This window comes from Fusarium venenatum (genome assembly GCF_020744135.1).
Source record: "Fusarium venenatum strain MPI-CAGE-CH-0201 chromosome Unknown EDB82scaffold_1, whole genome shotgun sequence".
In the NCBI taxonomy this organism is placed as follows: Eukaryota; Fungi; Ascomycota; class Sordariomycetes; order Hypocreales; family Nectriaceae; genus Fusarium; species Fusarium venenatum.
In genome coordinates, this window is record NW_027072129.1 from 3,027,552 (window position 1) to 3,052,255 (window position 24,704).

Here is a 24,704-nt window from a genome sequence, read left to right on the forward strand (position 1 = left end):
TGTGCACGGACCCATTGGATTGGCGGGGCAGACAGCTTTACCTGCCACCTACTAACTAAGGTATACCTCCTACCTCCTACACCACCCTGCTGGTACAGGTGCCTTTCCAGTCAATACCAAATCGTTAACGCTCTGTATGGAAGTTTGATCATCTGTCCCAGCCTTGAATATTGGATCAAAACTATTCCTTAATTACCTAGAAAGATCAATTTCCATGAGCCTTTCCTAGAATACCTACCCAGACCGAGGACATCAAGAAAGCATGACCAATTGGCTCAAGGCTCGAAGCTTCTGATGGATTCAAGTACATCCCTGGTGAAATCACGTGACCACATGCCTCCCATCTAGTCGGCTTAGTGCCACCTGTTCTACATCGCTGGCAGGACAGATCTTCTTGAAGTCGACGCTGTCCAAAGTTGGTCAAACTACCACAGGGGATTCTAGCAAAATACTGACGGCGATTGCGCGCTGGAACAACTCAACGAATGGCCCAAGCGTATCTTGTTATTTATCCCGACAATTGAAACTTGAGAGCAACCTGAACCCCTGAGCTGAGCCTCCCCACCGCCGAAGTCGACACCACCTATACTGGTACCTCCAATCCACCTCCCACTGTCCCCCTAAGAGCCACGTCCCATCTACAACAAACACATCCAGCAACTTTCTCGGCCAGGTTCTGGCGACACCCTTCAAGATGTCTGGCTTTCTTGAGAATGCGTACAGTTTAGTTCACCAGGACAATGCGGCCGATGTCCCCACCGTTTCCGACCTACGCATGCAGTTGGAGAAAGGCACCGACGAGAGCAAGGTTGAGACCATGAAGCGCATCTTGACCATCATGCTCAATGGCGATCCTATGCCCAGTTTGCTAATGCACATCATCCGTTTTGTCATGCCTTCAAAGTACAAGCCTCTCAAGAAGCTCCTCTACTTTTACTATGAGATCTGCCCCAAGCTTGACAGCAGCGGCAAGCTTAAGCAAGAAATGATTCTGGTTTGGTATGACTACGCCCTCCTTTGCCTATACTGATAGCCTCGACAGTGGCTGCCACCGAATATCACTGACAGCAACTTCGTAGTAACGGTATCCGAAACGATCTCCAACATCCCAATGAATACATCCGAGGAAACACTCTTCGCTTCCTTTGCAAGCTGAGGGAAGCTGAGCTTATTGAGCCCCTCCTCTCTTCGGCGAGATCTTGCCTTGAACACAGACATGCTTATGTCCGAAAGAATGCTGTCTTCGCCATCTCCTCTATTTACACACACTCGCCTTCTCTGATCCCCGACGCTTCAGAACTTATTTCCACCTTCCTCGAGGGAGAGAGTGACGGTGTCTGCCGACGGAATGGCTTTGCCGCCCTTGCTAGTATCGACCATGATGCTGCCCTGCTGTATCTAAGTTCTGTTTTCGAAGGAATCCCCAACGCAGAAGAGCTTCTTCAACTTGTCGAACTCGAGTTCATTCGAAAGGATGCTGTCCAGAACTCACAGAACAAGGTTGGTGGGGTATTTGCCTATAGGAGTACAACCACTAACTACTACAACAGGCTCGGTACTTGAGATTGATTTTTGACCTGTTGGAAGCCGGCGCCTCGACTGTCGTATACGAAGCCGCCTCGTCCCTAACCGCCCTTACGAACAACCCGGTTGCTGTGAAGGCCGCCGCCGCCAAGTTCATCGAGTTGAGCATCAAGGAGGCAGACAACAATGTTAAGCTTATCGTACTTGATCGGGTTGACCAATTGCGGAAGAAGAACGAAGGTGTCCTTGATGACCTTACCATGGAGATCCTCCGAGTTCTGTCCAGTACCGATATCGACGTTCGAAGAAAGGCTCTCGGCCTTGCCCTTGAGATGGTGACTAGCAAGAATGTCGAAGAGGTTGTTCTCCTGCTCAAGAAGGAGCTCTCCAAGACCGTCGATCAAGAATACGAGAAGAACACCGAATATCGATCACTCCTCATCCACTCGATTCATCAGTGCGCCATCAAGTTCTCCGAAGTTGCTGCAAGCGTCGTCGAACTTCTCATGGATTTCATCGCCGACTTTAATAACGTTTCGGCTGTCGATGTCATCAACTTTGTGAAAGAGGTGGTCGAGAAATTCCCAAACCTGCGAACTACTATTATCGAGCGTCTTGTCTCTACGTTGGGTGAGGTCCGAGCTGGCAAGGTCTATCGGGGCATCATGTGGATCATTGGTGAATACTCCCTTGAAGAAAAGGATATCCGAGAGGCTTGGAAGAGGATACGCGCGAGCCTAGGCGAAATGCCAATTCTCGCCTCTGAGCAACGGCTCCTTGATTCCCACGACGGCGATGAGAAGACTGAGGATCATATCAATGGCACATCAAAGCCAGCTGCACCATCTGGTTCACGCAAGGTTCTTGCCGATGGCACCTATGCTACTGAGACTGCTCTTACCAGTCAATCCTCAGCTGCCGCTAGGTTGGAGGCTGTTAAAACTGCACAAAAGCCCCCTCTGCGTCAACTCATCCTCGATGGGGACTACTATTTGGCGACTGTCCTGTCGTCCACCCTGGTCAAGCTTGTCATGCGACACCATGAGATTTCTTCCGACAAGGCTCGCACCAACGCACTCCGGGCTGAGGCTATGCTCATCATGATATCCATTATCCGTGTTGGCCAGTCTCAATTTGTCAAGGCCCCCATTGACGAGGATTCTGTAGATCGAATCATGTCCTGCGTGCGCTCTTTGGCCGAGTTTGAAGAGAAAAAGGAACTTGAGACTGTCTGGTTGGATGACACCCGAAAGGCTTTCCGGGCAATGGTCCAGGTCGAGGAGAAGAAGCGAGCCGCCAAGGAAGCTTTTGAGAAGGCAAAGACAGCTGTGCAGGTTGATGATGTTGTCCCCATTCGACAGCTCGCCAAGAAAAACACTACTGACGGTCTCGATGAGATTGAGGTGGATTTGGAGAGGGCAACAGGTGGTGAGGGCACCGCTGAGGATCTCTCTTCCAAGCTTAGCCGTGTGGTCCAGTTGACTGGTTTCTCTGACCCCGTCTATGCCGAAGCATATGTCAAGGTCCACCAGTTCGATATCGTTCTTGACGTCCTTCTCGTCAATCAGACCACCGAAACCCTGCAGAACCTTTCAGTTGAGTTTGCCACCCTTGGTGACTTGAAGGTGGTCGAGAGACCTACCACACAAAACCTAGGTCCTCATGACTTCCATAACGTCCAATGCACAATCAAGGTCTCATCAACAGATACCGGTGTCATCTTTGGTAACGTTGTCTATGACGGTGCTCACTCCACCGACACCAATGTTGTTATTCTCAATGACCTGCATGTCGACATTATGGATTACATACAGCCTGCCACTTGCACTGAGACCCAGTTCCGCACCATGTGGACTGAGTTTGAATGGGAGAATAAGGTCAACATCAATTCCAAGGCCAAGACACTCCGCGACTTCCTTGATCAGTTAATGGCTTGCACAAATATGAACTGCCTGACACCAGAGGCTAGCCTTAAGGGCGACTGCCAGTTCCTGAGTGCCAACTTGTACGCAAGAAGCGTTTTTGGTAAGTTGAATTTATTCAAGTACGCGCCGCACTTTGCTAACCAGTAAACTAGGCGAGGATGCTCTCGCCAACCTGAGCATTGAGAAGGAGGGTGAGGATGGACCTATTACTGGGTTTGTAAGAATAAGGAGTCGATCACAAGGCCTGGCCCTGAGCCTGGGCTCGTTGAAGGGTCTCAATAAGATTGGCTCAACGTCTTAGACCGACTGGTCATACGTAAAGGTACCTGAATCCGATTGCACGAAAGCAGGCTGCCGAAGCATTTCAAGATTCATGACGATGATAGGGGCGGAGTCAGGGGCGGAGCACGTTAATGGGTGTTTTCCCACCAAAAGGCTATGCGATGGGTCCCTGGTAGAGTTCATTGTAAGCAGGTTTAAGTAGATGTTGATTATAAAGGCACATGGTTTCAAAAAAAAACAAAAAAAAAAAAAAGACACTTATTAAGATATAGGTCATCCATAGGAATGGCAGGTTGTCTTCTCGTTTTGAATGGCAATGAAAAGTAAAATTATTATGAATGTTGTCATGCACGTTGGGTGTGTCATTCGATCTATCGACACCATACATGCGTTGAGTGGGACAACGTCTATGATGCCCAAAATAGATATCGACACATTAGACAACATAGTAATACAAATTGCTAAAAACAAACCGCTGGACCGTTATCCTCCGACTCCAATAGAAATACATGTAGTAGATAGGATAAGCAAGATGAGGGTATTGTCCAAATATAGTCGGTATTGATAAATGAATGAGAGCAGGGTAGCCATGAGGGGGCGTATGATAAGGTGGGTAATTAATATATTGGCTGCGAAGAGTGTTCATGACGGACGGATGTCGAGCTTAAGAATTAACATGGTCGTGTGAGAGACGGTTAGGCACAATAACTAAACAACGTCAAAGACAAGAGCATTCACGACATGCCCTGTCTTCCAGTTTTGAGCGGATAGAGACAGGTTGTCCTTGAGGATCTTGCCCATGTATGCTATCCTGATCTTCTTTGTAGAAGCAAGCTGAGAAGCACGTTAACATTCTACTCATTTACACCCTACCGAACGAGGAAATGGTTAGGGTAGGAGTACTCACATTAGCCTCAAGGGCAATCTTTTTGGCTACGTTTCGTACGGTTTCCGACTCCGATATGTTGACATTAATGTCCTGCCCATTTTCACTGAGCCTAGCTCGTAACTTGACCAGTTTGTGCACCTCATCTGTCTCCTTGCCCTTTTCTTGTTTTTTGCCATCAAGCTCGTTGTCGCTTAATTCTTCGTCGGCTGCTGTGTCGTCGTCCACGGCGGAAATGTCGCCTTTAGCACGGGTTTCCCGATCCTCCCCAATGTTCTGCGGGTCGGAAACAGCCCATTCAGGTAGTTGATAATAGTTTCCAAGAGCATCATACACGCCGTTGGCGAGGTCGCCGGTAGGTAACGAAATCTCAGCGGCCGAGAGAATCATTTGAGCTGTCGCAAGCCCATTTGATCCATCGTCCTGAGCGTCTTGACTTGTGGGGTCCCATAGAACCTGCAGCGCTGCATGAATAGTCTGCCATATCTCGGGTCGCCCAGTGACTCGTGTATCGAAGAATGCGGCTCGTTCCTTTGCCAATTCGCTCTTGGTCCAGGTCCGATTGAGAGAAGTCCATTCGTGTCGCCGCAAGGGCTTGTCGATATGCTGGTCCAAGGGACGGTCGTTGCGACGACGCTGACGATGTCTTTCGGCAGGGATTTGTGGTTGAGCGGCTTCAGGGAGGGACAGCGGGGGAGGATTGATAGCACGCGATGAAGCATTGGGTGCGCCACCCGGGTAAGGTGAGTTGGGCCCCGAAGAACGAGAAAGACAGCAACCCTAGCATTGTAAGTTAGAGATGGTGGAATTCTGGCGGGTGATTTGGAGAAGGGCTGTACCATTCTGGCTACAGTGAGGTAGTCTATGAGGGCGGCGGCGATCGGCGTTGAGCTTGTGGATTGAACGGTTGAGTAAAGGAATGATGATCCCAACTTTAGCGACTAGCCATCATTGGTAGGGTTGGCCAGAGAGTCACAATTGATCGCGAGTAAGGGGAATAGGAACAATAAGTAAGATGCCGAAAAGAGGAGATTTAGAGGAGGAGGAGAAGAAGAAGAACGGCGCGGCGCACGCAGGCAAGAGGCGCAGGAGCAGTAGAAGCAAAGGCAGAACAAGAGGAGATAATGAATCAAGCAAGACGGGAGCCGAGCTTCGGTCTGATCCTGTCTGGCCTGGAGTCGCCGAACCTAAGTACCTAGTATTGACGCTTTTCCAACAGGTCACAACCAGGGGAGGCAATACAAAAGCGGGACTCGGTTAGTTAAGTTCTTAGAGCTTAAAATAGGTAGGTACATGAAGGGTCCTAAACTATCGAGATAGTAATTAAATCGATCTTCATCGGCTTTATTAGTGGAAAGCTCAGCAAGCGTCCCAGGCATTGATTAACGACACACACACACACACAGATATATATATATATATATGTATACAACGAGACGGCCCTTTGATTGCGCAAAAGAGACGGTTAATCTATGAGGCGGTGCAAAGTGACAAAGACTAAGAGTTCATGATGCATCACTGTAAGAGTGGCAGTCAAAGAACGGGGGAAACGCAGCCTTTCATGTAGAATGATGCAGACGCTGAGTGTATGTAGCGTTGTCGACGCGATCCCACACTAATTCCATTGGCCCAGCCATGGAAGGTAAAAGCGATTATAGTAACTAAAGGGACAGTTGATGGTTGTCCCTGTTGCATCTTGCTGGGGTCGTATTGTCAAATGTTGGTCATTGTTGGTGGGGTTTGTGGAAGCAATATGCATAGGTACTTACTTACCTACCGCGGATTAACAAGCAATTATGTTCTTAAAGATTCTCCAGAGGCAATGAATCTGTACTGAACATCGGCAAGCACAATGATTGATTCACGGTTCTCCCTACCTCCCCAGCGACTCAATCAGTTAAAGATACTACTTTAATAGGTGCCAACCTTCGCCCACAGGGTAATGACCAATCAGAAATCGACATATGCCCAGCTAGCACCCACCAAGTCCGCTATTTTCAGTGCCTCACCTTGAGCTTGACCGTCCATGCTTCCAATATCGACAGCCTTCTGTAACCGATCCAGCTTGAGTGTATCTGATTTAAATCGTGCCGTATAGTGGGTAGCTATCACCTGGAATCGTTGGCTGGAACCAATTTGACCCTTTATTTTTCCCAAGTCATCCGAGCAACAAATCATTCTCTTCATAATCGCTCTCCTTAGTAGTTTACCACTAAAGAAATATGTCCAGAATGCAAAAGGCAACGGAACGTCATTTTTATTATCACGGCAAAGAGGTACGCTCTTACAGGCCTTTGTTTCATGCGCACTGATTGATTTTGAAATCAGGTTTACCAAGAAGAATGCGACAACTGTCACTGGTGTCAAATACGCTCTTTTCCTACCCACTCGACTCTACCAGTTACGGTAGTTAACGACCAGGACTCTGAGGTTCTTCCCGATGACTTTCGCTTCATAAAAAATGTGGTACTTGGTGATGGAGTTAAACAAGCTGAGGATAGCTTCCACAGCGGCTGCTCCTGTGATAACGACGCCGAATGCCAGTTCACAGGCTGTCATTGCCTGGCTGATCTAGATGAAGAAGACTCCAGGCAAGATGAAGATGATCCCTTTGGGGATATCATCGACGGCATGGATGTTGACCGGCCGCGCAGGAAAGCGTATGCCTACCACGCCCATGGCGCAAAAGCTGGCCTCTTGCGATCCAAGTTCTACAACTCAAAAATGCCTATATACGAGTGTCACCAGAGCTGTGCCTGTAGTATAAACTGCCCCAACCGCGTTGTCGAGCGTGGCAGGACCATACCTTTGGAAATCTTTCGCACTGAAGATCGAGGATGGGGTAAGCGTATACTCTCGCCAAGAACATATGTGCCGTTCAGTTTACTGATTTTATCTTTTGTAGGAGTAAGATCACCTGTACCTATCAAGAAGGGACAGTTTGTTGATCGGTATCTGGGTGAGATCATCACATCAACGGAAGCAGACCTCCGTCGCAGTCAGTCTGCCATCTCGCAGCGTAAGGATGTTTACCTTTTCGCGCTGGATAAATTCACCGATCCAGACTCGCTCGACACCCGGCTCAAAGGGCCTTCTCTCGAAGTTGACGGCGAATTCATGTCTGGCCCAACGCGCTTTGTCAACCACTCTTGCGAGCCCAACATGCGAATCTTTGCACGCGTGGGCGATCATGCTGATAAACATATACATGATCTTGCCTTGTTCGCGATCAAGGATATACCGAAAGGGGAGGAGCTTACATTTGACTATGTTGATGGGGTTTCGCATGAGGGAGAGGAGCCGGGAGAGAAAAGCCACATGACACCGTGTCTGTGTGGGAGCAAGAATTGTAGAAAGTTTCTATGGTAATAAATTCGTAAAAGGGGGTGTAAAGAATTGGTCCTTTGTGGCAGAGGTATCTGTGTGGCTCAAACAAGGTACCATGTCACCCTTTGAGCTATGTGTAGGAATTGTGTGTCATGTTGATTGCTATATTAATTGCTAAAGTGACATCTGTTTCTTTGGAGTCGACAAAGCTCGTAATGAAAGAAACATTTGATCGTTTCCTCAAGTGTTCTTTGAGTATACCCAGTAGCACAAAGCGTACATAAAACGAAGGCAATCTAGACCTTTCTTCTTTACTTCTTGTGTTCAGGTATAAGCAGCGTGTCCAGAACAGTTTTTGGGGAATCACACCTTTATAAATAATATTCCACCTTCCAAGAGGACTGGTGGTTCCTCACTATGGCCATCAACTTCAACCCTCGAATTCTACATCATGGGAAACACCGATAGTACTTTGAACTCAGGTCATTCTGAGACTTCCCTTTATGACGATCGCGTTACTGCACAAGGGTATCGCACGTTGCGACGCTCTCAGCTTATCCGCAGAGCCCTGATCCTTCGCCAAGTTTCTCAGGGGAGAGCGAACCCGTCAGAGGTCTGGTGCAACGACAAGAACTGTGACGAGGAGCTCGGAATATTTTCAAATCCAGTCCTACATTTGACCGACTTGCCAAAAAGCCGCGAGGGGCTTCCCGTGTCGGTGTACTCTAAAGACTTCGCCGATGCGGTGATCGTGAAATTCTTCGACATCCAGGACATCAACGCAAAGGAACACAAAGTTCGAGGCCTCTTATCCTTTATAGATTCACCACCCGTGCGAACTGCGTTTTGGCACTTCATTGCAGAATACAATCAACGCATGTACCGACTCTCTGATGAGGACTTCCATAAGGCTCTCGTGAAAGCTCAACCGGTCTTTCTGGACATCATGTTCGGCATCAAAACAGCGGCAAGGGCTCAGCTGGCTCACAGCTATATCCGTCCCGAACCCGAGGTTAAAGACAAATGGGATCTTCAGCAGTTGATTTTGCGTTTTCTTGTATGCTCTGAAATGTGGCGTCAGCAAAAGACTCCGCGCTCAGAGAATTGGAAGATTGGTTCTCGTGAAGGGGTGGGACATTTCATGACAGCCATGCTGTTTCACTACAAATTGATGTGGCAACAGAACTGTTTCGATACTGGTTTCATACGTACAAACCACGTGTGGGATCGTGTATGGGATCTTTGGTTACACAAGTATCCTCTTGGGGACCCTGACGAAGTTATCGATGGTGATGTCTTTCAGTTGCGGGATCATATTGAGAATACGGAGCAGGAGGTTCTCGACGACGTGGGATATCTGGGTGGCATTGGACAAAACAACGAGACTTATAACCCCGTACAGTGGTACCTGGGCAAGGGAGAGTATTTGGTGAAGTGACGGAAGGGTTCTCATTGAAGAGTCCATCATGGACGGTAGTTTGATCGTTTTCTTTTTCTTAAGTACTGAACATTGGCAATCCTCCGTGATAGTGTGACATCTCTTGCTAGCGATTGGCGAATCGTTCCAGGTTTAGAAAAGATGTCAGTCTAGGACCTGACCTTTTAATAAGTATGTGATGAGCGTAATTCTCAGACTGCACAGCAAGACAATGTTCGACCCCGATAGTAAGTCATTTCGGAGATGTCTTAATCTAAAGACAAACACAGTCACATGTCCCGATGGCAACGACTAAAAAAAAACATACAACAGCGGGGATTCGCTGGTCGTCACCGACCCAACTACTAATCCGCCGGTTAGTGGCTTGACTATGGGAGAGCGGACGGGATCCCGTATTTTCCACTACCTTTGGTCGTATGTACTGATGCAGAGCTGTTAGGATAACTATAAACGACAGTTTTCCAATCCTAGCAGACTTGCAGTCTATAGTTGATCGCTTCCTTAACTCTGTGCACCTAGACTGTTTAATCAAGGATATCTCCTCAGTATCGGCAAGATACAAATGATCATCAGCTTTGTTAATAGACTTCGAATCATGCTGCTGCTCGTTTTGGGATACAGCGCTGGAAATCACTGCGCAGTAACAGGGCCGTCTTTACCTCATCGTTGTTCGGAATGGCTAGTGGACTCGATATATGTACATCATCTGCCGGTCCGGATCCGCGCCCCGAAGACCCTGGCTTCAAACGGTGATGCTTTGAAAGTGGTCCTGGACATTGTGAGACCAGTTTTTCTACCGGTGGCATAAAAAATAGGCCGAGAACGGACATTTTACTTGAAACAAGCCTGATCAAGACTGAGATACAACATGAATATGGACGAGGTTGATTGGCAATGTCTGTTACTGGTGCAAAGTGATGCCTGAAAGATTCCTGATATACAGGACAGAACAAACTCTTGGTCTTGTCTATGTAGATTAAACTACATAGTATGCTGTTGCAGCCAAGAAGACCTATCTAGGTCTTGAGATTTCTGTGGAGCTCGGTATTTAGTACTAAATAGATAAGGTCGTGGAGCTTATATCCTGGAATTCTCCATAACTACTACAGAGCCGATTGAGGTTCGAGACGGCTGTTGAACAAAGTACGTTTTATTGCCTGTAACATCATAGATAAATGAGAATATAGCACAAGGGCAAGCAGGCAATCTTTCCTTCGTGATGAGCTTGTTTTCATTGGCCTTGTATTATAGCGGTCAAAGCAACGGGACGTGTCGATGAGAAACAGAAAGGGAAGCAGATCATTAAGGGGGTACAAGTCTAATGATTGGCGGGCTGATCTTCTTCCCCTTCGTGAAAACAGTTAAGTGTTGACTGTGTAGGGCGTGTGAGGAAAGTTCAAACACCACAATATTACACTTTTTACTCAAAAGGATAGGTCGAGCTCGTCCGAGACACGACTGTTGCAACATATATTATTGACCATAGGTATAGTAGAATGCGGGGGGGACGGAAAGCCGCTGAAAGGGCTGTAAAAGACAATGCAACAAAGTGTTTGCGAGACAAGATATCTATATTTACTTGGTACTTTCTCAGCTACAGCAGTTATAGTCGGATAGGTGATTGGGTAGTGGTGTCACAAGAGTCGGAGCTTTCCTAGTTGTAGTATCCTAGAAAGAAAACGAAAGCTCCTTTGGAAGCTGGATGGACAGGCCACGGTGAGGTCATGGTGGTGAGATTAGAGCGGATGCCCCCACTACTGGCCGCACATGGATAATTCTGCTTGGTGGGAGCTTCCTTTGGTCGAATGTTTGCGGGTTCCTGCGGATTGCCTTCGGAATAAAGATGTGAATTGAACCAACATGTTTGAGACCTAGCTTCAAACTAGAAAAATTGTTTGATTAAATTGCTGTGAATTATCTCTAACCACGAACCTTTTTGTCTGTTATTTACCCTTTTGAGGCCTGTCTAGACTAGAACATATCAATGCTCGTTTTGGACTAACTTGATTGACCTTGAACTGCAAGTGAAAATCCAAATGTCCAATCCGATTCTTCCCAACCCCGCCATTTGAAGCCCATCCCGCATATCGTACCACGCCTCCATTCCCGCACCGTTCACAGCTTTCCCCACTTCACCCTCTACGGGGCCTGTCTACTATAGATTGTCGTTGTAGAGGCAACTCCTACCGGTCACTAGACGCTAGGCACCTGATCCAGGTGATCGGCTTCAGTGCCGCACAATCTGGGGCGCACTCACACCCCCGCCCCACTTCACAATCAAGACGGCCATCCCCATGCCCTTAGAGGCATGTTGTCGTTCGATCATGGGCATCAGCCAGGCCAGGGCTCTCTTCACCTAGTCTGACATGATGCACTTGGTGTGTTCTTTTCATGTATATACCTGGCCATATAAAAATTAAATCAGGAGAGACTTATATCAATACTCCTCCCCTCCTTTCCCCCAACGGTTTTTTCATAATTGAGTTTCCTTCTATCGATATAGACTACCTACTTACCTGGTTCAAGTACGGATTACCATTACCGAGTTACATCTACTTATAGTACCTACCTATCTCTTGTGCTGTTAGACTACGGCACCCCCTTGCCAAGTCAAGCCCTTGGAAAAGAACCTTTCGTACCTTTCCTTTCCTTCCCTCTCCTCTCCTCACGTCTCCTCTCCTCACGTCTCCCCTCCTCACGTCTCCCCTCATCTCCTCTTCCTTCCTCACAATGATGCGTGTTCCTCGACAAGCATTTTCCACTGCCGCCCGTATTCACCCCAATATTGTTCCTCATCTTCGTCCCCAGAAGAGAATGTCTTTTGGAAGATTGTAAGTATACTATGTATGCCACACGACTTCACTTCACACGCTGACCACTCCAAAGGGCCAAGCCCGTCGCGGCTATTGTAGCTGTTGGCTACGGGGCAAAGCTCTCTCTTGACATGGTGGCGAAACGACGCATTGCTCAGATGGAAGCCACAGAGCGCGAGAATGCCGCCTACCGAGAGCGAAATGAAGCCTTGATGAACATGTATGGCGATCGATCAAGCCTCGACGAGCTCGAAAAGGCTGTGCAATTTTACGAAAAACGATAAATGAGATCCACGTCAAAACGAAAAGAAAGAAAGAAACACAAACCAAGCCGAGCCGAGCCGAGTAACCCTTGTCCTACACTTCCTTCGTTTTTATACATCTGAAGCGACGGCGATCACTCACTCCCATGGGAATGGAATATATCGGGGTTTATTGGCACGGATACCACCACGATCTGAACCCTCGAAATTGCATGGAACAGCGTTAAAAGGAATACCATTTGTTTGCCATGTTGCTTGAAAGAAACCGATTATCCGACTTGTTGATTTAACCCCAACATTTACTCTGCCTGGGCGTCTCATCATCAACGAAACAACATCGACAATGAAGTGTCTACGAAGTCGATCGATCCCCTGTGTCGAATAACACCTGGTCTGGTCTGGTCTGGTCTGGTCTTCTTGATGAATGGTGCCGGTGTAGTGAATTTAATAGATTATTACACTGGGTCTAGAAATATCCCCAATTACACTGGTCGCATTTATTCGTTCATTCGTTCGCTCCCTCACCTACTCACTGTCACTAATGAGTTCACATGTCATCAGCGCTATATTCTTAACATATCTATGTTCCCTGCTTTCTATATCTATCAGAGTTCCACATGCTCAGCTAGACGATGATCTAGACTTGGAGGGTAAATTTTCAAGGCAAGACAAAGCAAGGTAAGGGTCCAACGTCATGAGCCTCGCTGGATCACAGGCCGAGGTTTCCCGCCAGTTAACCTAGTATGTCCGAGCGGAAGGTCGGGGCCCACCTCCGAGGTCTCAACTTAGCCGGCTCTCCCTGTGTCCCTATCCGGCCAGTCCTAAGGACTTGAATCTGACGTTACCATGCCGCGGTGATTGATGTCCATTACGTCCTGGCTTGCTCCGGTGGTCATATTCCGCGATTCTATACGACAGCGACACCAAAGTTTTATCAAAGTTTTTACTGTCTAGCCAAGGTTGTTGAATCTGAGCCGGGAGATTCCTTGATGCGATTGGGTAACAAAATCAGAACGTCGGTGGGAGATAGATTACCGATTAATCCTTCAGGGTGAGTAATCTTGTATACACAGGTCCTTGCAGAAATGACCGAGATATACGGTCAAAGAGACGAGTAAATATTGCTACATCAATACAATCAACATGCAATCAACAGTGGTGACATTCGTGAAGATCAAGGCACACCAATCATCTTGCTTGCCGTTTCGGCAACTATTTTTGTCGTGGCTCAGAGTCTATTCCTCTACGTACCTAGCCGTGAGATCTATATCTCAACAACCTTGCTGCTGGAGACAGTCTTACAAACGCATGGGCGTGTCTTTTCATGACAAAGGTTGAACGCAAGTGTCCACAATTATATGTCTAGGTGTCAGGACACCAGAAAGATTGGCCGTTAAAAGCCCAAGGGACGAAATTAGTACGTCTTGTGCTACTTAGACCAGGTTTCTTAGGCTGTTTACTTTTTGTACCATGACAATTTGCTAGCTACTCTTGACGCTCGGGTTTAGCTACTGTGTTGTGGGCTTCTCAAACGCTTCTTAGCGTCATTCTTGGGGTATATATTGAGTAATCATAATTTCCTCCATATGGTCTTGATTATCCTTCCAAAAATTATCCATCGACTCCCATTTTTAGCCTTGTGATCAATAGATCTATACAGGTCCAGGCCCGACCATCTCCCGGCGCTTGATACTCTTCAGCCGGATCTGCAGCTCGCGAAGTTTGGTTGCAAAGCCACGGGAAACGGCAGCTACAAACTTGGGCCGATCCATCAGCTCTTCCATGGTGTCGATCCATGCACGATAGCTGACACCTTCGCAAAAGTAGGTGATCATTCGCTCACCCATCTCGACCTGCGCGTTTTGTTGCATGTTCAGTACCTCGTATCCGTCGGCGAAGTCTCGCATAAGGAGTTTCTGTATCCCTTCGTCGCCCTCAGTCCGGTAGAGGGCGCGATGGCCGTTGCCGATTGCGACATCCGTACATCGCATAATGAACTCACCCATTTCTGGGCTGATAAAGCGGTCGCAAAGCTTGTAGACCTCAATATAGTCACGCATAGGAGTCTTCGCGGCCATGGTCTCAGGATTCTGGGCCGGACGAGGAGGCGTGTGAGGGACGATGGAAGAGTGGCTGTATGCAAGCCCGATGTAAAGGCCGAGATACCTCGGCTCAATCTCGTCATCTTGGAATTCCACGACCCCTTTCTTAGCCTCGACGAAGCGTCCAGCTAGGCATCCTTCGAAGTACTCCGAGTTCTTGGTGAGTACACTTCTAGCGACATGAAAAGTCTCCGTTTTCACTCTGAGCTCTAACATCTGCTCGTCACCCCTACATAAGCAACTATGTCAGCAAATTATTTACTATAGAACATTCGATAAAGGTAGATTCAAGAGTCCGGAACTGAGGCAAGTAAATGTACGCACTTAACGAGCCAAGATGTGCGGCGGTCCGTGAAGACGGTGGACTGTTGTTCCTCAGCCGCATCCTCCTTGGGAGCAGCCCTGGTACGCGCCCTTTTGCGAGTTGGCTGCGGCATCGCACGGTCAGAAAGCCTTAGGCGAGGAAGTTCAAATGGTATGTGTCGGGCGGGATACAGCAAGTTCAACTTGCAGCTGAGCCTGTGCCAAGTTGTGAAGAGGGAATGTTGGTAAAAAAGACTCCTGGGATGAGTTGAGTTGAGTTGTATCCTGACACTAGGCATCGCCTGAAACGCCTTTTCGGGTTGGTAACGACTGTGCCTGAAGAGGGCTGGCACGCTTCGATTTCAGGCCTAAGAGTTGAAGGCTTAATTCTTAGAGTGCATTGTGTGATATACGCTCAAGCGCAGGGCAGCCGCCAATATCAGTGTTGTGAACGAGCCCCGTTGGGCGAGTCACTAAAGCACTGTGTCCCTCAAACGAAAGAACCACAAAACATAAAGGCTGCACAACAGCCTCAATACATTTGAAGGGGCAATAAGCAAAACCTCCTAAATAAACACTTCTTGTCTGATAACTCGTTCTGGTACCACGGCACTAGCAAACGAACCTCATCTCGCTCTTAGTCTTTTAATAGTGACCTTCTCGTCTTCCAGTTCCCACCCGACATTGTCCTTCTCTTTCAACTCATTCCACTTGCGACCGGCGGAAAATTCCAAGTAAGGCAAGTCGACGTGAAGATACGATTTCCCAAAGCATTTCAGAGTGTGAAGCCTCATGTCATCATCTGCCCACTCCATCAACTTGAGGCAATGGCGGTCGACTTGTTGCTTTACAGCTTGCCACGAGACGTAGTTGTCATGCGCCAGTGCTTTAAGTATGTGATCCAGCTTCGTGTTTCTGATGTTGAAGTCTTGCCTGATGAAGTACGCCTCCGTCAAGTCCCTACGCCGACACGCGGCATCTAGCATGAAGTAGCCAGCAATTTCTTCAATTTCGCTTTGGACCATCGGAGTCCACACAGCCATGTATCGAAGAAGGTGCAGAATCGCTGGGTGATATGACTCAGGATGCTTGGCAAGGATAGACAGGCGAATGGAGAAGATGTAGGCTTGTATGGAAAAGAGATCAGCTCGCTTGGTCGCCACCAATCCTTCTCGAAGCTTTCTCAGTGCCATTAGGACATCTTGCAAGGATTTTGTGTTGTCAGGATCCTCAATGGCAGCCAGCATAGCAGTGGTTGGGCCGCTTGAAGGAATGATTGACCGGAGAGCCTTCAATGGGCCTGCCAGCGAAGATGTGAGTGAAGCGACAGGATCGTCCGATGACAAATCAGCAACCTTGCAAACTCTTATAGCATCTGCAGCTGATGTCGAAGAGGTCTTTGATGACACTACAGCCGTGGGTGTTGCTGCTGATGTTGGTACATATCCAGGTGGAGGTTTAGTATACCGCGTGGCAGGGGTTGAATCGACTGCTCTTATGTCAAGGGCTTCAAAACTGCGTATGATTGAGTCCTTATCACCCGCTTCGGTGCAAAATGCAAGGAAGCGTGAAATGATTTGGTTGTAGTACCATTCCTGGGTTTTGTGGTTAAGCAACCTGGGTATCCTAGTCAGCCTGCCATTGATAAGCCAGCATGATCGTGTTATTATCAGATACCTATCGTCTCCTTTAGAGGGAAGTCCCATATCTAGCAACGGGTCTTGCTCGACGGGCTTCAATCTTCCCCAAGGCCCTGAGGGCATCCTGCCACCTCGGCCTCGACGGGGCATAGTGGGAATTTCTAGAGTGTGTTTAGTACCAAGAATCGTGAGATGTGAAAACAGAAGCCCCTTGATGCGATATCACAAGGAATGGTGTGTTACGATGCGTTAGTTCACGTAGCCTGGCTACGTATTGTTAAACCTTTAATAATGAATGAATGAGGTTGCTGTGAGAGGTCCGATGGTGGGGTAGCTGTTTCCAGCCGGACCCCACGACCTACTAATCCACTGTTGGTTCCTACATCCATTATCATGATAACCCTAGTGGTACCTACCTAGGTAGGTAGGTAGGCATCTACCATGGAAGGTGCCTGGGCACTTACAAGAAGAATGCGTTTGAGTGCCATTTACCCTGATTTGATGAGGGATGCTGTTCAAATAAGAAAGTGCCTATAATACATCTTGTAAGAGGCTCACTGGTTTAGTTGACACACTTAAAGCAAGAAGCAGCCTAGGCAGTGCACTAGTAGTTGGTATTGCCATCAGATATCTAGCATATAATTTAACAGAATTTCATTGATTACCGAATTATTAAACCTGCTCCCATTAATGGATTTCCATCTTAAAAAAAGAATCTTCTCGTGGGTATCATTAGTCGCTGAGAAGCTCTTCTCCTCAACCGCTGCTTTAATTATCATCACCAAAAGGTTCGTCTCCCAAATCTAAAGGTCAAGAATACTGGCCTTAGCCGTGGATACGATCAGCCAATGTTACCCTATCCCACCCCTTTGGCCCTGAGGCCTCATACTTGCCAGACTTCGAGATAACTCTTCCAAGACCCTGGTGGATCTCAGCCTGGAATGGCCCAAATGGACACTTCTCGCCATCGATGCTGATGTATCCATCATCTTGATCACGAGGAATGATGCGATATGCCGAGATCTTCTTGTATGTGGCGTGCGGGTTGTCGAACAATCGCTCGGCTTCGACGTCAAGAAGAACCTTGATCGCAGTGAGAAAGGGCAGGTCGCCATCAATAGTGACGAGATCCATCAAGCCATCGGAGATCAGAGAAGCAGCGAAAAAGGGAGCATCGGGTGACATATATGCCATCTAGAACTGTCAGTACCATCCTGTGTAAGTCCTGATCTGGCTACTTACATTACCAGCATAGAAAGTGCCAACTTTATCGTACGGGATCAACTCCCAGCCTTCAGGAAGCTCGTCTTTGATTGTGCCATACTTCAGTTCTGGCAGGCCAGCACCGTCAGTTGCAGATTCTGCCTTAGTGCTCTTCGCCAACTGGGCGAGGCTTGCAGTGCTCGCATGGTGCTTATAGTGTGCCTTGACACCCTCTTTTTCCTCAATCTCAACCTTGACCGCCAGATCGAACGGATAGCATTTTTTCTTGTACATGCGTTGCACAACACCCACTTCAAATCGCGCACTCCCCATCCATCGCATGTTCTCTGTGCCAAGATCGCATTCAGCAATGAGACCCAGCGTCTGGGAAAGAAACGAAATGATGCGGTTGTTACCGGATGTAACTGATACCAGATCCAACGGGGTTACGATGCCTTTGATGATAGCCAGAGCGGCAAAAGAGGGCCGATGGGAACCGTACAGGTTGCACGAAAATGCATTGCCTGAGCCGCAAGGGATGTGACTGACGGCCATCGTAGACAGCGCCTTCACAGCATCAGGCCGCTTAGCAAGGCCGTTGAAAATCTCGTGCGGCGTGCCATCTCCGGAACACGCCATAATGGTATCGTACCTAGACAGGTCGGCGTTTTGCGCCAGCTTGACGGCCTCGCCGCCACGCTTGAGAATGACGACGTCAAGTTGCATTTTGGCTGCATCAAAGAGCGGCTTTACCTCGCTTTCCCACTGCTTGATCGCCTTTCCAGGACCAGAGTTCGGGTTGACTAAGACATAAGCGCGTTTACGAGGCGGCGCATCGCCGTATGCGCGTGACAACAGGGTCTTAACAAAAGTCTCGGTCGGTGTTGCGCCGTTCCCCTCATCATCGTCATCCTCCTCCTCGGCAGCAAGTTCAAATTCCCATTTCCCAGGTTTGATTAGCTTTTTCGAAGCGTGGATAGCATAGTCGATCGCGATGTGATTGTCGGCGCATTCGGCCCATAGCACATTATAGAAGGGGATAATGTCCTTGGAAGATCCAGCTAGAAAGTAAACAATAAGCGGTTAGCAACTCGTTCTATACCAGCCAATCTCATTATCATTATTCTTACTACTTGTAAGAGGAGCACAAGAAGAGCGGCCGGTTTTCTTGGCAATCGGGCCTGTTCATGATGATCAGTCAAAATCTTGGGCTAATGCTGTCCATCGTACCATTGAACTCCAATCCATCGGCTCCTATAGTCAGTCTTTTCTTGCCCTCCAATAAGAGCCGCATTCCAACGCCATCTTCCATTTTTCGGTCGGTTTCTGTGACCATCGGAGCGAAGGAGCTTAATAGGCTCGTTAGAGTGGTGTTGTCAATCGCCTTGAATCGTTTGGTATCTCTGGTCGTTATATTGAAGATGGGTGCGCAGCCTTACATTCGAAGAAGACAACTGGAGGAAAGGAACGACTTAGGGTAGTAACCTGTATAAAGGAATGAGTGAGATTAAAATTGTTTAAAGAATGACTGTTTACAACTTGATCGACCGGCTTACGCGGAAGCCGTCTGACTTCTGAGCTGGGGTGTGATGGTGTAGGATTCGCGATCCGCGGGGCGTGGATACGAGATTAATTGTTTAAGCACCTCGGTACCTTGTAACCCGCCCGAGCCCCCTGAAGCTTACCTATGTACAGCTGGGGCCAACTGTCAACACCTGGGTACAGTTGTAAAAGCACTGCCGCGATAGATTCAGTCTGAGTAACAACAATCACCCAAGGGAATCTAAGACTTACCACGTCTATATCTGACACCCTTCGCCCCCTTCAACCCCCTTCCCTTCTCACATGTAATGGATTTAAAGCCTTATTGTTCTAGACAGTACATTTGACCAAGACTAATAGCGCATGTTTATTCTACAGGATGCTTTACGTTGACGTTGACTTTTCCGCATGTTCCCAAAACTCCTTGTCCCATCATCCTCTGAGCCGTTCCGTGCGCCAGTCTGCCTATCATCATCGCCATCTCCACATGTGCCCTTTGAACTTACCTAAATCAAAGGCACCTAGGAAGATAACCACTGGTCCCATGCGTCTCTATACGTCCTGACAAAGCCAATATCTTCCACTAACAGGCATATCGTATGCATGTCGAACCCCCTTAACTTTTGAGTATCATGAAATATTGGCAACTTATGCTAGTCTTGTTACGTTAGGGAACTTCTGTTGAGCAGCCTTCTTGTAAGACTCCTGGGAGCTCCTCCAGCTCTTGAGCACCTCAAGGCCCTCTATGGCATCCTCATAAGTGGCACTAGGGATATCCAAGATGCTACAAACACCTTCCTCGCTCTTGGTTTTGTCTTGGCCCAGTAGCTTCTGTACCTTGACAGCGGAAAGAACGTGCCTAGGGCTGTCCTTGTTGACCGTCAAGAACTCGTCGTTAAACTTGACCAAGTCCGTAGATGGGTCCACCGTGTTGAACTCAGCTTTCAACACTTCAAAAACCTTGGGTTCGATATCAGTTGCTGTCTTCAGCAGCTGAGCAAATGCCACAGTATGTTCATGCACTCGGGGTGATTTGGGATCAAGTGCCGATGCAGCTGTGAGGCAACGGAGGGCAAGAATGTATTTCTCTGCGGGCCCAGTATGTCAGTGGATACGGGATCGTTATTCTGATGATATTAAACTTACTGCGGCGCATATAAACCTCGAAGCCAGCAAACTGAGCGTTGATGTTCTTGGGGCTAAACTGAAGCAGAGGGTTGATATACTTCATGGCATCGCCGAGAGGATCGGTAGTTTCGGCCAACTTCAATCCGAAAGGATCATCGTCTTGTTTCTTTACCTCGCCCTCCTTGCTGGCCTTATTAGGATCTTGCTTGGCCTGTTGCTCGGCCGCCTCCTTCTCAAGGCGCTGCTGCTCCTTCCTTGCCTTTTTGGCAGCCTTCTTTTTGGCCAAAGAATCCTCAGCATCTTCACCATCAGTCCCGTTGACACCATTTGCTGAAGGCTTATCAGCAAGCTTGAGATAGATCTCAACTGCATCCAGAGCAGCACGGGAAAAGAAAGGGTGGTCGCGGATGTGATCTTCCCATCGCACCATGTCGATGTAGGCGCGAATCTGTCCCTTGCGCAGAGAGAAGCTGTGGAAGTCAAACTGATCCTCTTGCCACACCTCAAAGATGGTGAAAATTTGCTTGAATCTCTTGAGGGCCAGTGCAATGTTGCCCTGGCGCGCGTATGCTTCGCCGTCTTCTGTCAAGAACCAAACACTCTGCATATCCAAGAGGTCGGCTAAAGGGCCACCCACAGTCTCTGCGCGAGTAAAAAGCCCAACCGTCTTGAGAGCCTTTTCGTTCTCGTCGTTGCGAAGCTGGTATTTAGCAGCCTTTGTGTTGATGTATCTATCCTTGAGGTCAAGCTTCCTGGCTCGGTCCATCGCCTTGGAGGCTTCCTGCAGATCACCGCCGTGCTTAATAATTCGGGCTTTGGTCATGGCATAATCGACGCTCTTGGGGTCTTTCTCGATTGTCTTGTCGACATACTCCATGGCTTTCGCCAAGTCGCGACTAAGATAGTAATTGTAGTGCTGTGCAAGATAGTAAAGCGCCGCCGCCTCTCCCTTGTCTTTGCTCTCGGAATCCGCGTTCTGGGAGTTCAGGTAATTTTCAGCCAGTTCGCGAAGGGTCTCCTTCTTGAAAGAGTCGGAATACAGGTGCTTGAGGTTTGCAAACGTGGATGGAACTCCTTTGTTAAGCATCAAGGTCAGATAGGCCTCGGCAGCTTGTTTAAAGCCGTCACCTATTTGAAGTCAGCATGTGCCTCTGATTGGCATATTCATTACTTACCGGAAAGAAAATCCAATGGGAGCCGGCGTGCAGCATCACACCTAGGTAAGTTCTTAGCATATTCATCATAAACAGCTTTGCGAGTCTTGACATCGTCCTCTGGAACTTCCAGAACCTCGAGAAGTTTCTCATAGTAGATGGGATGCTCCGAGTTACGGTCGAGTAAAGCGCGGTAAGCCTTTGCAGCCTCTTCCTTCCTGCCTAGCTTGTGAAGATATTCAGCACGAGCCTCCATGACAGCCAGCCGGTCGAGGTTTTGCTTAGCAGCAGTATTCAAATGCTCAAGAGCTCGTTCGTAATCCCCTTGCTCAGCAATCAAAGAATTTTTGTACATGATTGCTTCCGAATGCTCGTTATCGAATTTAGAGGGCCTCGTCTTCAGTGTTTCCTCGTAGGTGTTCATGACCTTTTCGGCTTCGGCGGGGCTACCGGAAAGATGGTGAGCAATAGCCAAAGCGGTCCAGCTTTGGCGTGCTTGGGGTCGGGCCTGGAGCATAGCAGTTCGACTCTGAATGTAGCCCTGGTAATCGCGACATTGAATTTGTAGGATGGCCAGATCACGCTGGATTTGTGCTGAGTCGGGTTCCAGTCGGAGAGCAAATTTGTATGCCTTGATAGCCTCTTCGAAGTTCTTGTTTGCCCGGTGCAGCAGACCGTAGACGTGCCAGCAGATGTGCGACTTCATGTCCATAGTCAGAGCTTCTTTCCCCAAAGCGAAAGCCTCTTCTGTCTTGCCTTGCGCATTCAAAATCAAAGCCTTCATAGCAGTGGTGTCCCCATGTTTGGGATGCTTCTTGAGAATAAGCTCGGCGGACTTGATTCCACGCTTGTATTGTTTGTCTTCATAGTATCGGATGACGGAACGGAAAAGCGAGGCCTCCTTGGAGGCAAGAGGTTGCGGCATCGTGTAGTCGCAATAAGATCCCAATCGCCGGTCAGTTCGGTACGTAGCTGTGAATGTAAAAGCTTTGTATGTAAGAGTTATTCAACTCTACTACCTATCGACGATTCGAGCTGCCTAGGGCTGGATGAGGGGTATGCGGGCGAGGGTGACAAGGAAGCTTTGGCGGGGTATGGTGACGATACTTCTCGAATAGAGAGAAGATGGAAAGCAATTGATAAAGGACGAAAATGTGGCTTCCCTGGCCGGAGAGTTCAGATCGGTGCAGTTCACAGCTAGAGATGCCGTAACATGCGACCTTATGAAACGATGTGGACAGGAATTGCTACGGTTGACCGGTAATTTCTCGGAGCTGTAGTGGGCTACATGAGTTGATTTTGGCGGGGCAGTACCAATACCAAATCCATGACAGCGAATGCCTCATCACTCATGAGAGTTGGAAAAAACAAAAAAGAAGAAGAAAAGTGGCATATGCTGCTAATAATAATAAGTTTGTAAGACATGTAAGTCAACTGGTTATAGATAGTTATATTTCAGGGCGATCTAGGTAAAAACTGAAATGTTTTCCAACTAAGCGGATCTTAAACTTCCAAACAATATATGAGTAGCAGAGATCCCCAGGCGTAATATACACCTTGTCTATAGTATCTAAGTAGGGTAACAGCATATAAAGGGTTATGCTAAATCACCAACAGAAGCAATACCTAACTCACGTTTAGTGGGTTATTTGTCATTCAATTATTATTAACACAAGGGGTGATGGTGTTATGCACGTATAGTACCTAATCATACAGTTCGCCTCTCATTCCCTACCTAAGTAGGGAACAAAGTCATGCCATGTCGTTGTTATACAGATGGTTTCGAATTTTGTGCCTTCTTCCATCTGCTGATGTTATCTTCCCACCTTTCGAAAGGGTCGCCGCCACATCTTTGCTGCACCACCTCCCATGTTCTATGTCGCACGATACTCTCGATACCTCGTTCTTGTCTGACAAGCGAGGCCAACCTCTCAGTGCGGGCTTCGCGGGGGAAGAATCTACCAGAATATGGATCCAATCGTTCGTCTACAATTCGGTCACGGTCTTGCTCTCTTTCAAGTTCTCTGATTGTACGGTCCGGATCATCGGGGTCCGGGCTTGCCGCTACCAAAGCACAATAATTCAGGACCTGAGTCCGAGCTTCCCAGGAAGGGAACAGCACCTTCTCCTTAAATTCCGAGCATGACCGAGAGTCGATCTGCTTCGAAGCCGGGCGGGAAGTACGTTGTAAGGTAGAAGATGGGTCGAATCCGGATCGTGACGGCGTTAACAGTGCATTGAGATTCTGGGTGATTGAATCATCTATCGATGATCTTGACAGTCGTAGAAAGTCTCAACCATGAGTCAGTCAACTATAGATTATGCAGTTGCACGTTTTAATTTGTCTTACCTCGTAACGTCCCATATGAAAAGCAAAATTGTGGCGCAAGACGAGGTTGTGCTGATGGTTGAGTCATGATATTACTTGGTCGCAAGGACTTCTCTTTCTGAGTGTCCGGCGAGCCCTTCCAGAGTACTCCAGCCAGAGTGGGCGGCTGTATTGGATCCAATATGTAAAAATAAATTTGGTATACTGGAACTGCTAGCGTGTTGAAATCAACGTGGCTCGTAAGGAAGCTGAAACAGGGCCTTGTCTTGTCTTGCTGACCGTTGACCGTCGATAGTAATAAGTGCCCGTGTCAACCAGTGATTGTTGGTTCTGTCTTAATTGCTGTGACGCATCGAAAAGGCTAAGCTAAAACTACTAATGCGGTTATTTGAACTCAGATACTACGGATAAACCTTGACTCCGCTGACCCCTGATCCCTGCACAGATCCCCCAGCTTGATCCTGGTAGTCCCGATCAGTCACTGCAAGTCAGAAACCTGGACTTTTCAGCCTGTCTAAACAAGACGAAGTGAAATGTGTACGTACGACATGTATCAAATCCATCAATATGATGAATTAGCACGAGACGCACTCCTAAAAGCCACGCCAAGAACAAAGCAAAACTAGTCTAGCAAAACGCCTAGGGGCAAGTTCAAAGTGAGGCATGGTTTTCTTTGCTTTTCGGTTTCAGGGTCTGCATCCTGAATCGCCGTAGCACATGAGAAACCTTCCAATGTTTTTTATCCAATGAATCAAATGGCCACGATCGATTCGTGGAGCTACGCTACTCTCGCAGCCGCCCCAGTGGATGGCACGTAAAATGGGAATATACCGTCCTGCTGCCAA

General features: G+C 48.0%; 10 protein-coding genes across 10 annotated transcripts; 5 read left to right on the forward strand and 5 right to left on the reverse strand.

Annotated features, from left to right (window-relative positions):
* The first annotated feature begins 330 nt into the window (after nucleotides 1–330).
* Nucleotides 331–3,984, forward strand: EDB82DRAFT_484896 (adaptin N terminal region-domain-containing protein). Its single transcript, XM_025731417.2, has 4 exons — nucleotides 331–999; nucleotides 1,080–1,500; nucleotides 1,551–3,549; nucleotides 3,602–3,984. Exons 1-4 carry the CDS (start codon nucleotides 695–697, stop codon nucleotides 3,748–3,750), a joined length of 2,874 nt encoding a protein of 957 aa, XP_025590444.1. The 5' UTR covers nucleotides 331–694; the 3' UTR covers nucleotides 3,751–3,984.
* Nucleotides 3,985–4,367: 383 nt separating this feature from the next.
* EDB82DRAFT_29630 (uncharacterized protein) lies at nucleotides 4,368–5,804 on the reverse strand. Its single transcript, XM_025731416.2, has 3 exons — nucleotides 5,457–5,804; nucleotides 4,639–5,397; nucleotides 4,368–4,565 (listed from the first exon to the last, which is right to left on the reverse strand). The coding sequence occupies exons 1-3, from the start codon at nucleotides 5,457–5,459 to the stop codon at nucleotides 4,440–4,442; spliced, it is 888 nt and encodes a 295-aa protein (XP_025590443.1). The 5' UTR covers nucleotides 5,460–5,804; the 3' UTR covers nucleotides 4,368–4,439.
* Nucleotides 5,805–6,461: 657 nt separating this feature from the next.
* EDB82DRAFT_484905 (uncharacterized protein) lies at nucleotides 6,462–8,093 on the forward strand. Its single transcript, XM_025731414.2, has 3 exons — nucleotides 6,462–6,893; nucleotides 6,946–7,459; nucleotides 7,523–8,093. Exons 1-3 carry the CDS (start codon nucleotides 6,840–6,842, stop codon nucleotides 7,984–7,986), a joined length of 1,032 nt encoding a protein of 343 aa, XP_025590441.1. The 5' UTR covers nucleotides 6,462–6,839; the 3' UTR covers nucleotides 7,987–8,093.
* On the forward strand, nucleotides 8,094–9,715 carry EDB82DRAFT_484909 (uncharacterized protein). The gene is made up of 2 exons (XM_025731413.2): nucleotides 8,094–8,261; nucleotides 8,314–9,715. The coding sequence occupies exon 2, from the start codon at nucleotides 8,396–8,398 to the stop codon at nucleotides 9,380–9,382; it is 987 nt and encodes a 328-aa protein (XP_025590440.1). The 5' UTR covers nucleotides 8,094–8,261; nucleotides 8,314–8,395; the 3' UTR covers nucleotides 9,383–9,715.
* Nucleotides 9,716–9,812: 97 nt separating this feature from the next.
* EDB82DRAFT_484911 (uncharacterized protein) lies at nucleotides 9,813–10,586 on the forward strand. Its single transcript, XM_065608229.1, has one exon. It carries the CDS (start codon nucleotides 9,945–9,947, stop codon nucleotides 10,188–10,190), a length of 246 nt encoding a protein of 81 aa, XP_065465436.1. The 5' UTR covers nucleotides 9,813–9,944; the 3' UTR covers nucleotides 10,191–10,586.
* Nucleotides 10,587–12,112: 1,526 nt separating this feature from the next.
* On the forward strand, nucleotides 12,113–12,479 carry EDB82DRAFT_470517 (uncharacterized protein; the record flags this gene model as incomplete). Its single annotated transcript, XM_025731412.1, has 2 exons — nucleotides 12,113–12,213; nucleotides 12,269–12,479. The coding sequence occupies 2 exons, from the start codon at nucleotides 12,113–12,115 to the stop codon at nucleotides 12,477–12,479; spliced, it is 312 nt and encodes a 103-aa protein (XP_025590439.1).
* Nucleotides 12,480–14,110: 1,631 nt separating this feature from the next.
* On the reverse strand, nucleotides 14,111–14,997 carry EDB82DRAFT_470518 (uncharacterized protein; the record flags this gene model as incomplete). The annotated part of the gene is made up of 2 exons (XM_025731411.1): nucleotides 14,111–14,789; nucleotides 14,885–14,997. 2 exons carry the CDS (start codon nucleotides 14,995–14,997, stop codon nucleotides 14,111–14,113), a joined length of 792 nt encoding a protein of 263 aa, XP_025590438.1.
* Nucleotides 14,998–15,489: 492 nt separating this feature from the next.
* EDB82DRAFT_455923 (ATP-NAD kinase-like domain-containing protein) lies at nucleotides 15,490–19,542 on the reverse strand (the record flags this gene model as incomplete). Its single annotated transcript, XM_025731408.2, has 6 exons — nucleotides 19,501–19,542; nucleotides 18,937–19,442; nucleotides 18,837–18,887; nucleotides 17,746–18,767; nucleotides 17,343–17,697; nucleotides 15,490–16,616 (listed from the first exon to the last, which is right to left on the reverse strand). Exons 2-6 carry the CDS (start codon nucleotides 19,040–19,042, stop codon nucleotides 15,490–15,492), a joined length of 2,661 nt encoding a protein of 886 aa, XP_025590436.2. The 5' UTR covers nucleotides 19,043–19,442; nucleotides 19,501–19,542.
* Nucleotides 19,543–22,876, reverse strand: EDB82DRAFT_570820 (NMDA receptor-regulated protein 1-domain-containing protein). The gene is made up of 3 exons (XM_065609907.1): nucleotides 21,552–22,876; nucleotides 20,395–21,504; nucleotides 19,543–20,336 (listed from the first exon to the last, which is right to left on the reverse strand). The coding sequence occupies exons 1-3, from the start codon at nucleotides 22,453–22,455 to the stop codon at nucleotides 19,897–19,899; spliced, it is 2,454 nt and encodes an 817-aa protein (XP_065465437.1). The 5' UTR covers nucleotides 22,456–22,876; the 3' UTR covers nucleotides 19,543–19,896.
* On the reverse strand, nucleotides 22,862–24,206 carry EDB82DRAFT_484930 (caffeine-induced death protein 2). Its single transcript, XM_025731406.2, has 2 exons — nucleotides 23,881–24,206; nucleotides 22,862–23,822 (listed from the first exon to the last, which is right to left on the reverse strand). Exons 1-2 carry the CDS (start codon nucleotides 23,945–23,947, stop codon nucleotides 23,299–23,301), a joined length of 591 nt encoding a protein of 196 aa, XP_025590434.1. The 5' UTR covers nucleotides 23,948–24,206; the 3' UTR covers nucleotides 22,862–23,298.
* Nucleotides 24,207–24,704: the final 498 nt, after the last annotated feature.

Excerpts from the sequence above, each read along its gene's own strand:
- EDB82DRAFT_484896 (XM_025731417.2), top strand. The coding sequence starts at position 695 with ATGTCTGGCTTTCTTGAGAATGCGTACAGTTTAGTTCACCAGGACAAT. Across the intron at positions 1,000-1,079 it reads CAAGAAATGATTCTGGTTTG|TAACGGTATCCGAAACGATC; the intron begins GTATGACTACGC and ends GCAACTTCGTAG. Across the intron at positions 3,550-3,601 it reads GTACGCAAGAAGCGTTTTTG|GCGAGGATGCTCTCGCCAAC; the intron begins GTAAGTTGAATT and ends CCAGTAAACTAG.
- EDB82DRAFT_29630 (XM_025731416.2), bottom strand. Across the intron at positions 4,566-4,638 it reads AGATTGCCCTTGAGGCTAAT|CTTGCTTCTACAAAGAAGAT; the intron begins GTGAGTACTCCT and ends CGTGCTTCTCAG.
- EDB82DRAFT_484905 (XM_025731414.2), top strand. The coding sequence starts at position 6,840 with ATGTCCAGAATGCAAAAGGCAACGGAACGTCATTTTTATTATCACGGC. Across the intron at positions 6,894-6,945 it reads TTTATTATCACGGCAAAGAG|GTTTACCAAGAAGAATGCGA; the intron begins GTACGCTCTTAC and ends TTTTGAAATCAG. Across the intron at positions 7,460-7,522 it reads CACTGAAGATCGAGGATGGG|GAGTAAGATCACCTGTACCT; the intron begins GTAAGCGTATAC and ends TATCTTTTGTAG.
- EDB82DRAFT_484909 (XM_025731413.2), top strand. The coding sequence starts at position 8,396 with ATGGGAAACACCGATAGTACTTTGAACTCAGGTCATTCTGAGACTTCC.
- EDB82DRAFT_484911 (XM_065608229.1), top strand. The coding sequence starts at position 9,945 with ATGATCATCAGCTTTGTTAATAGACTTCGAATCATGCTGCTGCTCGTT.
- EDB82DRAFT_570820 (XM_065609907.1), bottom strand. The coding sequence starts at position 22,455 with ATGCCGCAACCTCTTGCCTCCAAGGAGGCCTCGCTTTTCCGTTCCGTC. Across the intron at positions 21,505-21,551 it reads CCCATTGGATTTTCTTTCCG|GTGACGGCTTTAAACAAGCT; the intron begins GTAAGTAATGAA and ends GACTTCAAATAG. Across the intron at positions 20,337-20,394 it reads CGAGGTTTATATGCGCCGCA|AGAAATACATTCTTGCCCTC; the intron begins GTAAGTTTAATA and ends CTGGGCCCGCAG.
- EDB82DRAFT_484930 (XM_025731406.2), bottom strand. The coding sequence starts at position 23,947 with ATGACTCAACCATCAGCACAACCTCGTCTTGCGCCACAATTTTGCTTT. Across the intron at positions 23,823-23,880 it reads TTCATATGGGACGTTACGAG|ACTTTCTACGACTGTCAAGA; the intron begins GTAAGACAAATT and ends CTCATGGTTGAG.